The 14,358-nt window shown below is 39.6% G+C and overlaps 1 protein-coding gene across 2 annotated transcripts in view; it reads right to left on the minus strand.

The window, feature by feature from the left end:
- The window catches only part of Cacna2d3 (calcium voltage-gated channel auxiliary subunit alpha2delta 3), an 810,117-nt gene that overhangs the window by 27,384 nt on the left and 768,375 nt on the right, over window positions 1-14,358 (minus strand). For both annotated transcript variants that reach the window (XM_021181598.1, XM_029469011.1), the window contains one exon: window positions 12,154-12,265. In XM_021181598.1, the coding sequence (XP_021037257.1) occupies window positions 12,154-12,265 (112 nt within the window). The remainder of the gene's footprint in view (window positions 1-12,153; window positions 12,266-14,358) is intronic.

Here is a 14,358-nt window from a genome sequence, read left to right on the forward strand (position 1 = left end):
AAGAAGAAGAAGAAGAAGAAGAAGAAGAAGAAGAAGAAGAAGAAGAAGAAGAAATCAAAGGCTGGATAGAGTTGTCGTTTTCATCTTTCGTGATAGAATGACCCCATTTTTAGGATCTAGATCTTTCTAGCATCTACCTGCTGAGATGCAAAAGAGGAGGTACAAGAACACACGGGGCTGGGGGGCTGCCATCTTTCAGTGGCTACTTGAGTGTAGCAGGGAAAAATTCAAAGAGAGGAATCCCTTTGGTTCTCCAATTCCAAGTCACAGGGAACAGTAAGGGACAGTATGAGGGAACAAAGATGCAGTGTACCTGTGATGGCTAATGCTGTCCACTTGAAAATACAATCTTAGGGAATAGATCTGTTTTTTGACTAGGGTCATTCAGGTGGGAGGACCCACACTAACTGTAGGGAGGACCATCCCATGGGCTAGAATCCCACACTACAAAAACACTGCAAACTGAACACCAACATCCACCTTTCCCTACTTCCGAGTTGTTGACACAGTGTGACCAGCTGTCCCACACTCCTGCTGCCATGCCTCCCCCTCCACACTGTGAGCCCAAATCAATCATTCCTTCCCTAAGTTTCTTTGACGAGGTATTTTGTCTCACCAATGAGGAAAGTCAGAAATCTAGCCCCTGTCACCATAGAGGTACCACCAGTGCTATTCTTCCTGCAGAGGTTTTATTCTTAAAATTAACGGCAGTCCCCTTGGGAAGCCTACTGACTCTGTGATAGGCAAACAAATCACATCACATGTAGCTGCTAGTTTTACATAAAATTGGGGACAGATCTTTGGCAAGGCTCTTTAGAACAAAAGATACAAAATATTTCAACCAATTAGTGTAGGCTTCCAAATTAAGTGGTTAAAAACTGTTACATTTTAACACCTACAAATTACATTATTCATGACACCAGTGTTCTCCACTGGCAAAGTCTGTATCTAATTTGGTTAATGAAGTATTTGAATATTACTGACTGTGTGGAGCTTCAAGTTCAGAATTCCAAAGTTTTTTAAACTGAGAGCTGTCAAGTAGACCCAGAAAAGGGCAAGAAACCAAGAGCTACTGAGATCTAGTGAGATCTATTTGCAGCAAAGTACCCTCATCTCTTCTTCCTGACTGAAATAGAGCTGGACCCTACACTGGGAACTGGGGAAGAGGAGCCTGCCAGGAGTCCTGTGGTTTCCCTGCATCCCTGTCAACACAGAGCCTGGGGTGAACTGTGCTCTGTTTAAAAAAACCTCTCCAATTTACAAAGCATTTACTCTTTGCTAAACACTGTGTTAAGGATGAGGACCACATATTATTTCTTTTTAAAGTGTGTTAGAGGGATGCGTGGGGATGCGTATGTGTGGAGGCTGGGGAATAACCTTGGGTCATCCCTTGAAATGTTGTTTAATTCCTTTGAGACAGGGCTCTTCATTGACCTGGTATTTACGAATTTAGATAGGCTGGCTGGCCAGCAAGGCCCAGGGATCTCTTGTCTACCTCTCCAGTGTACGTTAACACATCCTGCTATCTTCCTCTTTCTCCTCCCCCTCTTCTTCTTCATCTTCCCCACCTCCTCCTTTTTAATGTGGGTCATTGGGATAAAATGTGGGTTCTTAGACTTACAGGGCAAGCAGTTTACCAACTAAGCAACTCCCTCAGCCTCATACATCTTACAAAACAAACAACAAACAATCATTGCCCATGCAGAGGTGAGCAAACAGAACATGTAATAACTGGTTGAGGTCTTTGTGCTGTTAAGTGTGGTGGCCCAGCCTACAGTCCAGCCCCAGAGCTCACCCTCTTGGCACTGATTTTAGGGAAATGTCCAGCTCTCCTTCTTGCAATGTGTCCATTCTACAGGTGACTTGCAGAAGGCATGCTTGTTAGGAACACCTGCAAACTCTGCTGGGAAAGTCTGAGCCCACAGGGTAAACTGCCCACCCAGTTTGAGACCTCGATGGGAAACTGGAGTCCTCTCTAAGAACTCAGCATCTCTGAACTACGGTCCTCTGAACTATAGCCCACAGAGCATGTCAACACAGCTTCCAGACCAATTACTTTCCTTCAGTCTAGGGGATAAATGAAAGGCACGCGGGTAGGGGTGATGAGAGAGGAAAGCAGAGCCAAGGCTTTGGGAGCTTGCAGGAAGATGAGCGAATCTCTGCACAGAGCCCAAAGTGAAAATGATGGCAGTAGAATTTTTACGAAAAGCGATGAGTAGTGTTAGCAAGATGAAAATCACAGACTAAAAAACAAAACAGAGAGAGAGAGAGAGAGAGAGAGAGAGAGAGAGAGAAGCCCACTTTACCTTAAGAATTAGTAGCTTACCAACATTGAAATAAAACAAGGCACCCAAGCCTCTAAAGGTGACATGTACTTAAGGTTTTATTTCTGATTAATTACTTTCAGCAAGATCCAGGCATTACACTTTACAACTGGTTCTTCTTCCAGGGAAACCTCTGTGGACCAGCTCATTTCCTTAGCCAAGAGGGTAGGGTTATCAAGAGGTAAGGAAATGTTCTGGAAAATTCATAAAACTTCACACTCTTTTTAGACATTCACTTCTGCGAACTTGTTGACAGTAACAAATGCCCAGAAAATATGGGCTGAGTTGTTTTCGATTGCTGTTTGAGTAACAGATTAATTTAATAATCAGTGGGATATTGAATGACGAAAATTATTGCTTACGGCATCCAAACCACCAACCCTAATGACATTCTTATGTAAATTCTTATTTTCTTTTAGGCTCCTGCATTCTTAATAAACCCTATATTTTTGTAAATCCTTTTTTAAAAATATTGCATACTGTCTCTCTGTGCTATAATATATAATATATCTGTCTGTGTTAAAGGCAGATAAATGTCCACTTTGGGAGTTGCCAATTTGAAGGTTTCTATTTACAGAGAATGAGTCATTCCTGGAGAGATATTCCATGTTGGACCATCTTGTGATACAGGAAACTGCACATAGAAATGGAGTCTAGCGCAGTTCTTCTTCCCTGAAGAACAAAACCAAACTCACACTGTGGCTACAACCACCTGTCACGGATCCCTGAACCCCAGCAAACGGCTCCAGCCCAGGGTCATCTGATCCCCTTTAAAGGATGGGAGATTGTTAATGACACACCCGGAGCTCATGCCTGTTCCCATGAGAGGCCCAGGGTTCTTGGGGACTGTGACTCTATGGCTGGCCATTGCTTGTGGAAGAAAGTAATCATTGCCTTGAGACCAGTTGGTGATGGATGCTGTTCTCTGTGTTCCATTGCGGAAGGCGAGATGTTTTTCTATGAAAAAGATCTTAGTGCATAATTTCTGAAATACTATAATTTAACCAAACTCAGTTTCCAGCTTACTTGTGGCCAAACGCTACAGTTGTGTTAGTTTTGAATGGAATTGCCCCTGACCTGAAGTTACCTGGATAGTTGATCAAAATTTAGCAATAACCCTTGATAACTTCATCTGAAAATATTCACTTCAGTCAAAATGTGACAGTTTTCTCTACTAATTCCACATAAAGAACATCATGGGCAGACACAAATTTCTTACTGCCACTGTGCGAGACACTAGAATGAGCTATCTGTGGGTCAGGAAGGAAGGGTAGGTGCCAAAAGTTAAGTCACATGACTTTCTTCCTTAACAGCCTGAATTCCAGGAATAGATGCTCACATGGAGGATTAAACAACATCTTTATACATATTTCTATTAAGATCATGGACATGTTCTAATAAATTGTATTTCATATAACAGAACTAGGAAAGATGGGAAGGGATCTGCAGACAGTAATGGAACTCAATTTGTCAACAGAACCCCTCCCCTCCATCTCTTTATGATGCATCACACTGCCGTTCACACACACACACACACACACACACACACACACACACACACACCTCTTTTATTAGGTAGTAATTTCCTCCACCATAGCGTTCCCATTTTTGAGCTCCTGGGTGTTCATTCTCCTTTAACCACTTGCATCCAAACTGCCTGGTGACTTGTCTGCAAAGCCTACCATCATGGATGCTTCCTTCATCCTTGCTTCTTCAGGTACAGTCCAGTGTGTAGGACGTAACAGACAGCCAAACAATATTTACTGAAGTCAATTTTCTTTTGCAGTTCATTTTCTCTTTGGAGAGAAGTCATTAGGAACAAACTTCAGGACATGAAGCTCCTTATATTATTAACTCCTCCATCATCTCACAGGCTACAGGTACAGAAACCATCAGTGAACACAGAAATCCAGACAGTGGTGGTTCCCTGGGAAGTGGGCATTATGCCAAACAGGGGATATACTGAGGGGTTGCTGGAGAGCTGGTGCTGTACTCTGAGGTCTTCTAACATTCAGTAAGGGTGGATTTGTATGGCAAAAAATGAAGAGTATTATACAACTGTTTTTAATGAAATGTTGACTGCCCCCACCCCAAGCCTATAACTGAAACCTTAGGATTTGCATATATTTCTCTGTAAACCATGCTTCAATCAAAAAGCTTACTCAAAAACTAAAGGAAGACCCACAGCCCTTCCATCTATACTCCTGAGCACTTCAATGCCTCACCCCTTACTCCTCCAGCTTAGAAGGGCTTCAAGATCTGAAACCAACTAGAGATGGCTCTGCACACCAGGCCAACCTCAGGTGTGTCCATCCCATCCACCCATGAATTCTCCATGACAACAACCTAATCTCTGGACCACAGGAGAATGTCATGGTCTCCCACGTAGCAAAGTGGTAGGTGAATGTTTCCTTGTTCTGAGACTTTTAGGTAATTTTAATCCAACAGCATCTTTGGTCCCTCACTTTGAGGCATTAAAGGGAATGCTGCTTTTTTCACGAATCTCCTGTCTTGAATTTCCTTCTGTTTGCTTAAGTATGATGGCCATAAGAACTATAACATATGTATGATTGACAAGACATGAGGGTGACCTCAAAGAGTTTGCAATCTTGATACCTGGGGTTTTAGTGTCCCTTTGGTCTGTAAGATTGCTAAATTAGTGATATACACTTCCCCAGAACACAAAGTCATGGTTTCTCAGTAACTTCTAAGGTGTGCTATTAAAATCTGACATGTAGTTTCTGTGGGGACAAGAGTGATATTAGACTAGGGACAGGAATATTCATATTCCTTCAGAACGTTTTTCAGGGTTCAAACTTAGTGACTGTGTGGTATGAAACATCTAAGTCATCTGTGGCACTTAACAAACTACTTTAGTAAGCACCTTAAGTAAAACAAAACTGTTGGCTGTTTATCACCACCAGACTGACTTGGCAGAGAGAGCTCACCCTCTGCTCAAACATGGGGTAGAGATGCAGACAGGCTTCCTCGGGCTTCTCTTATAAGGACATTAATTTCACTGGGGGGTGGAGGGGTGGGCAGTGCAGCCCTCTGGTCATAATCAACGCTTAAAGGACACCACATACTGATATCACATTGGGAAACTGGTTCTGACATATGACTCTGGGGGCAGAGGACACACATGCAAGGATTCCAGAGCACTATCCATGCAGGAAATGTGGCCATTTACTGAATATTAGTTTGTTCTAGGCATAGTGCTAAATCCATAGCATAATTTTTTTCTTGGTTCTTGCAGCAAGTCTATGATAAGCTTACTATTACTATCCCACAAATGACTCAAGAAAGAGAAAGTCTTTTACAAGTTGAGTTTTCTTGCCCATGATCACAAAGAAATGAAGAAGGCAGGGATCACATCTTGAACTTTCTACTTCCAAGGCCCTCTGTGCTAAACCACTACACAGACTCACCACTTTCTTATGCTGGCCCTAGAATGTCCCCAATCAGAAGAAAAACCTGGGGACATGACAGATGGAGCAAATATAAAAGCTGTCCTGTCATAAACACTCTGACACGTGTGGTGCCCTGAGAAAACAAAATGCAGTTGACTATAAGAGCACTTATGGGAGGAGGGAAGCCAAGCCAGGTGGCACAACTGTGTAAGTATAAGGACCTGATAATCTGACCCGCACCAGGGCTCTGAGTGGGAAAAACAGCAGGACCCATCAGAAGTCAAACTTCCAACTGAAAATGAATTGTGTTTAAGGAAAATATTTACCATAATTATACGGCGATGAAGCCCCATGTAGGAAGACTTACATCTTATTCCCAGGCAATCAATACCAATAAGATACATGAGAGGAGCCCAGAGGCACAGCTACCATAGAAACTTGAGCCCAGTGCTAGTGCCACAGAATAATTAATATGCAAGACAATTTCAGAGTTTAAAGAGTTGTAACAAAATACACAAGTAAAGAATTTACCATCAAAGAAAGCATGCACAAGAACAAAGAAGGTCAGTAGCTCTCCAAGGGATGTGACTAGAACACTCTTAAAAGTTCACCATTTAGCACAGAGAACCTAACAAAGACTGTATGGAAGAAATAACTATGTTTAAAAGAAGCAAATTAATCCTCTAGAAAGTCATGCATATTAAGAACAGGGTGGACATTTTAAGCAGCAGATTAAAAGAAAGCTGAGTTTAAAAAATCACAAAGGATAAATCAAATAAGCAAAAAGGATAAATTGATATTGAAAATTACCTCAATGAAACTTCAGAACAGGCTAGAGGAGGGACTCTGTGAAAGTCATTGAAATGGAGGAGGGGGAAAACTACCTACTAAATCCCCGAGCTGAGATACAGGAGTCAGTACAAAGCATCCTTACTTAGAGTCTGTGGCCTTGGCCTGTATGACAGTGTTCATGCTATATCCAAGAGGAATTTAAACAAACCATGGATACTTTCTCTAGCTCCTCCATTGGGGACCCTGTGATCCATCCAATAGCTGACTGTGAGCATCCACTTATGTGTTTGCTAGGCCCTGGCCTAGTCTCACAAGAGACAGCTATATCAGGGTCCTTTCAGCAAACGCTTGCTAGTGTATGCAATGGTGTCATCGTTTGGAGGCTAATTATGGGATGGATCCCTGGATAAAGAGATCTGCAACCCTGTAGGTACAACAACATTATGAACTAACCAGTACCCAGGAGCTCTTGACTCTAGCTGCATATGTATCAAAAGATGGCCTAGTAGGCCATCACTGGAAAGAGAGGCCCATTGGACACGCAAACTTTATATGCCCCAGTACAGGGGAACGCCAGAGCCAGAAAGTGGGAATGGGTGGGTAGGGGAGTGGGAGGGGAGGGTATGGGGGACTTTTGGGATAGCATTGGAAATGTAATTGAGGAAAATACGTAATAAAATATATATATATATATATATATATATATATATATAAACAAACCATGGGAGTATATGTCGCTCCTACACCATTCCTAACAACCAAAAATAAAAATGATACTCCTAAAGCAACCATGGTCAAAGAAACAGTGGCAGAGGTAACCAATGACAGCCTATATTAAATCAAATAGTTACTACATTAAAAAATATAGAATGTGGGAGCTATGTAGATGAGCCAGGAGAAGTCTCTTAAGTTTTTATTTGTTCATGAGCAGGGAAGAGGCTCTAACTAATCAGGGCACATCCACAGAAAAAAGGTAGTCACTGGAAGGATGCAGGGTATACCTGTGTACTCAAAGGGGGAAAGCTGGATACAGAAAATTCAAAAAATAATAAAAGTAAAAATTAACAACAAAACTGGGAAAAGAAAAGCATCCCAAATGATGGTAGGAATCAACCCCAACTCTTGAGAAAGCACAAAAGTATCGTCCAAGAGTCAATCTAGCAGAGGACAGAGTCAATGAAAATGTCGAGTCCAGTTGTATCCTAGGCACAGAGCATAATCCCAGTGTGAAAAGGACACCAGCAGAACTGAGAAAAGAAGGGACAGGGGACACGTCCTTAGGCAACACTCCCTGACCTGTGTGGTAAGCAGAATGATGCTGAGATGTGAGGTATTTATCTATAAAGATGTCTTGTATATAGACTGGGAGAAAGAAAGGAATGGTTAGGAAGCAAGCTTGACCTAAACAAGGATTTCCATGGCAACATAATTTCAAAGTCTAGATCGTAAGATGAACTGAATGATAGGTTAAAAACCCTAACACTGGGAAGAGATCACATGACATCTGTAATAAAAACTCATGTACACAATAGAAAAAAATGAGCAAAGGTTTGAAATACACTAATCACATTTGGTCCAATTGGTAAATACTGATCTTTCTACAAAGATATTTGAAAATATCTTGCTTTCAAAGCCCATGAACAAATACTACAGTAACCAATTTTGCACATATACAAAAAAAGGACATGGTGTGGGCTACAACACCATTTAATTAGACACCAATAATAAGCAAGAAGACACTCAAAACCCATCTATTATAATATCTCAGCCACCATTTGAATATGTGCAGATACAAATGGCTTCAAGTTAGAAAACATTTACAGCCTAAATTTGAAAACCTGGACATTACATTGATGAAGATGTACTGGGATGGAGTGAGAGATGCATAGCACACAGAGAAAGACTGAACACTAAATACTTACAGATTAAAAACAGAGTAAACTCAAAAGAGAGCAAAGACAAACAACACATCCCTGGAAGTCTAAAGAGTGCATGGTGACAGAGAGGAAGAAATAGGCAGAAACAGATGCAGGGGACAGAGAATTTAAAACCCACCAGGGAAAAGGGAGCCGTGTATTGCATATCTTTCTTAAAAAGTCAGAAGAGAGAACTTTGAATATCTCTAACACTAAGAAATGATAAATACTTGAGGAGATATACCCATCTTAATCTAAATAACTATATAATGAATCTCAAAACATCCCATGGTACCCCATAAATAGGCATACTTTTAAATATACCAGATCATTTTTACAAATGAAAGGAAAAGAGACAAAAATAACAAATATGTTAACATCTTAAATCAAGCACCATTTATGAATGAACTCAATAAACTTGGAAATGAGATGAAATAAACACTATCAAAAGAAATATAATCACTAAATCAATTTAAAAATAAGAGAATGAAAAGAAAATGATATGTACATATGAAAATGTCATAACAGTCTCCATGAATTTGCATGTTAAATTAAAAATAATAAAATGAAAGGTTTATAAAAGGAGAAATAGACAATCCAGAGAGATCCATACACAAAAAAAGTGACCTAAGTAGTTGTACATGCTTACTCCACATATCCCATCAGCTCCTGGAAGCTGTATGTTTACCAAATTCATAAGAAACATACATTCATCTCAGAAGAAGTGTTTCACATAGTAGAGGAAAGTGGGGGTGGTGGAATCCCTTGAATAATTTTGTGCAAACAACTTAACAACAAAGCCAAGTGATAATAAAGGAAAGAAAATTCTAGCCACTTTTATTTTTGACCACAGATGTAAGTCGAATAAGTCAAGTAAGTCGAATGAATGAACTTAGCAATATGTTTTAGCCTGGTTTTTTTTTTCTTGGTAGTAAGTGGCAATGGCAGTTTTATTTGGAGAAATCAAGTATGATTTTCACTTCAAATAAGGTCTCTGTTATGAAAGGTACAGCACACCCACATTCATACACAGAACCATGTGCTTTAAGCCTGGGATAATGTGTAAGAGATGTATCATTTGGTGAGGTTGTCACTGTGCGAATATCATCAAGCAGAAGCAAACTAAGACGCTTTGATGTCACTAGTCGGTATAATCTAATGGGTCCACGTTAACATAAGGTGGCCATTATCAGTCAAGATGTCATTATGGAGCACATGACTATACACATGTACAATGCCTGTGTGTATGCCTGCAATACATATTACTTAAATATATATATTTCAAATAAAAAAATTAAATAAATCAGCAGAACAACATGGGAATAAATGACCTAAATAGTATAAATATGTTAAATACAATCCAGTATCTATCCAGGTATCAAACAATACTGACATCAACAGAAATTCTTGATGTTTCTTTAGCTTAGCAAGTACTGACCTATAATGAACCCATAGTGATTGTAAGCAATAACAATGGTTATATAAATGTTTCCACACTATGTGTGTGTGTTAAATATTTACTATCTTCAATAAAGAGGGCTGATGGATAGAAGTTAGAAAAAGAGAGTATGGGCATGCATGTTGCCAGAATGCATTATCCATATGTATGAAATTGTCAAAGATTATTTTTTAAGTAATATGGATTTAAACTTCAGAACACTTTCTATTTCTCAAAGATATTATGACACTTACTAAGGAATATCAGAATATTCCAGAATCATTCTTTGTAACAGGAAACATTCGTGCCTGTCATTTCTTTAAAAATAATTAAAACAAGGGGTTTGAAAAAATGGCTAACATGAAAATTTTCACAATTTTTATATTCTATAATAAAATCTAATAAATATATTTAACACAATATTGTCAAACATGGTTAATAGAAACTTCTATAGTATCTAGTGGCACAAATCATAACACAATAATTATGGAGATTAGACACTTTTTATAAATTCTAAAATATCCTATGCAGAAAGTTCAGGAAATCCATGTAGGAACTATTAGATCTAAAGCACACAGAGCAATCTGTTGTCTATATAATATTCAATAAACAGAAAGCAGTATTTCTGTTATGTATTACTATTATCCTCAAGTATTACCGTCATACATTAGAAAAGTAGTTCTAAGTGTGTTCCTACTAAAGCAATAAAAACCACAAATAAGCTAGGTAAACATCTGATATAATTTATACCTACTTTAAGAGACACGGAAAAGGCATACAAATAAGGAGATATGTTTAATTTATGATTAGGGAGGTCAGATATCCTAAAAATTATCATCCTCTTCAAATTGACTCTAACTTGCAGAAATGTTCATGAAAACCCTAGAATTCACAGCAATTAACAAGTAAATTCTAAAGTTAATATGAAAAGCTAAAGCACCAAGAATACCAAGAATAACTTGGAGGAAGAATAAGGAAAGGATTCAGGCTCTCCTAAGTATCTCCTAGCTATACTACAGGCCTACATACTGACAGCATATAACATCAAAAACAGCTCTGCAGATCACTGGCTATAAGCATCATTATCAATGGAAAGGGAATCAAAGACTATTTCATAAAAAGTGCAAGTTGATAGAATGGCTTCCTAATCCGTGTGAAGCTCCAGGTTCAATCCCCAACTGCACACATATACTCACATATGCACAAAGATACACACACGTGCAGATTAAGGGATGTCAGGGATGCTGAGATGGGCCAGTGGTTAAAGGTCCAGCTGTGCAAGACTGCTAATGTAGGCCAGTCCTCAGAACCCATGTGAAGGCAGGCAAAGAGAACCTATTCTGAAAAGTTACCCTCTGGCCTTTGCATGTGCCCGGTCCGTGCAGGTTTATACTTGTATAATATATGGAAAAGGGTGAAGTCACAAGTCCGTTTGTGCGGGGCTGCACATATAAACTGCATGGGGTTCAAGTTTGAAATACAAACAGCATGCAGGAATGTGTTCAGAAGAAAAATGCAAACACTGCTGGGCTAGGAAAGGTAAAGATTTTCTTTGGGATGGTATACAGTGCATAAAACAGAAAAGGACAAAGCGGACTATATTAAAATATAAACAAAGGAAAGCTTACATTCATCAAGAGTCATCCTCCAATAGTGAATTGATCAAAGAGCAGGATGACGCATAGAAAGTGTCTGTAGTTATTAACAACATAGTCTTGGAGGCACCGAATACCTAAATCAATAAAAATGGACCCAACTATTCAGTAGCCACCCGCCCAACAGGAACAGAGACCCAAGTTTCTAAATGATCAATGAACCTGTTAATATCTGTTCATCATCAGACCTTAGATGCTCAACATCAGAAAGGATAGAAATCTGTTCATCATTAGACCATGACTTGTAGGTGGGATTCAGGCATACACAAGGGCTCTGTCCTCTCTAAACACATCTAAGCACATTTGCTGAGTTGTCAACTGTTAGCTGGGGAAACACCAGTTAGGACTTCCTCCAAATAGCATCATATTGGACTAAACTCTTCTATACTACTGTATAGTTATACATTCTGAACATTTCCCAGTCTTAAAAGAATACCAAAACAAGGGTTGCTTTTTTTCCCTGCTGATAAAATTATACTCTCACACCAGAGGGCAGCCATGTTTCCTGGCTCTCAGTGCAATTGTGTGTCTGTGCTCCAGTCTCATGGGTCGATGGGAAAAGCTCCACAGTCAATAGAAAGGTGTATGCTGTGGGCTGCTGGGGTTGGGGTGGCTTACTTGGAGCAGTCTTCGCAAGCAATGTTCCCTGTGGTCTCCTTGATGGTGCGTTCGGAAACAAAGGCTGGGTATTCAGTATCACAAGGTTCCAGGGTCTGTTTCAGTTTCTGGGCTGCAGGGAAAAGAGGAAAGAAACTAATGAAAGCTTGGTGTTCGGGCTCACAGCTATGCCTGGCAACCCACCCATCTCAGATGCAGTTCTCCTTTAAGAAGCTCTGCGACTTTTCTAGGCACAGCACAATGCATTATTTTTTAATTAGCTCAGTGATTTCATCTGCCAAGCAACTCTGTAAGCTATAATTCCTGAAGCAGTTGTATTGGCTTCATCAGCTATCATTTATACATCACAAGAATTCGACTTTCTGGGTCAACTTCAGCCAAGGGGTCTCTGACCTCAGACACACAGAAACTTAGCAGCAATACATACGGGAATCTGAACACACACATAAAAACGTAAGCTGCATCATATTACCATACGATTGAGGGCAAGACAAATGTCATGATACAATCGCATAGTTCTATTATTTAAAGAAAATTGAAATGTGAATGTATTTGTATAGTAAAATACATAATATCTTTGAAGTACAGCATAGACCCAACCTTATTATTATGGAGGTTCTAAGTCAAGAAGACTCTGTGTCAGTTTAAATAATGGGGATATGAGAATGAGTGCAGAGTAGGCAATCTCTTTAGGCTGGAGGTAATTAGGTTAGATAACTTTTGCCTAGTAGTTGGGATCCAAACTCTCTCTAAGTCTCAATATTCTTATTTGCACTGAAGGAAGTGAGCCAAGCTCTTTTCAGAGGTTGATGGGAGAAGTGAGTAAAACACTGTTGAGTACTGAGTACAAGTGCTTAGTACATAGTGTTAAGTGTTGATTAATTATAAGAGTGATAACAGTAACAAAGCGGCACAAGTGTCCTTGGCTTTGCAACTTTAAATGATGCCAATTAGCACATGGTTAAGTGCATAGGCTCCTATGGAGGAGAAGTCTGGAGAACAGATCCCCCACTCTGCTTCTTCTAGCTAGTCCTCAGCATTCTACTCTACAAAGTAGGGGTGCTGGCGGCTCAGGCACTCTGCACTGACGAATTGTAGGTCTACTAATTTATACCTGTACTGTGGCTATCTTCAGTTTCCCCACAATCACCAGTTTTTGTTTTGTTTTGGCTGATGTAGGCATAGAATTCAGCTTGTCTATAAAGTTTAATTTGTAATTCTAAAATGTGATTTATAGAATATAGGTTATGCTCCAGGTACATATGGATGGTTGTCAGAACCAGGGCAAATTGTCTTCCTGGGATTCTGTGGGATCTAAGAGGATCCATGAGACCAACATCTGCAAAATACCTAATTGTGAACAGTCGGATAATTATTAGGGCATCTTTTGATGAGTATGAAGTGTCCTTCTTTATCTTTTTAAAAAATCTATGTTCCAAATGCAAGGGTACCCACATTCATAAAAGAAACTTTACTAAAGCTCAAAGCACACATTGCACCTCATACAATAACAGTGGGAGACTTCAACATCCCACTCTCAGCAATAAACAGATCATGGAAACAGAAACTAAACAGAGACACAGTGAAACTAACAGAAGTTATGAAACAAATGGATCTAACAGATATTTATAGAACATTTCATCCCAAAGCAAAAGAATATACCTTCTCAGCATCTCACAGTACCTTCTCCAAAATTGACCATATTGGTCATGAATCAGGCCTCAACAGATACAAGAAAATTGAAATAATCCCATGCATTTTATCAGATCACCACAGACTAAACACCACATACACACAGAACAAACACCACAACAAAAACAACAGAAAGCCCACATACACACAGAAGCTGAACAACACCCTACTTAATGATAACTTGGTCAAGGAAGAAATAAAGAAAGAAATTAAAGACATTTTAGAATTTAATGAAAATGAAGCCACAACATACCCAAACTTATGGGACACAATGAAAGCAGTGCTAAGAGGAAAACTCATAGCTCTGAGCGACTCCAAAAAGAAACTGGAGAGAGCATACACTAGCGGCTTAACAGCACACCTGAAAGCTCTAGAACAAAAAGAAGCAAACACACCCAAGAGGAGTAGACAGCAGGAAATAATCAAACTCAGGGTTGAAATCAACCAAGTGGAAACAAGAAGAACTATTCAAAGAATCAACAAAACCAGGAGCTGGTTCTTTAAGAAAAATCT

This window comes from Mus caroli, chromosome 14 (genome assembly GCF_900094665.2).
Source record: "Mus caroli chromosome 14, CAROLI_EIJ_v1.1, whole genome shotgun sequence".
In the NCBI taxonomy this organism is placed as follows: Eukaryota; Metazoa; Chordata; class Mammalia; order Rodentia; family Muridae; genus Mus; species Mus caroli.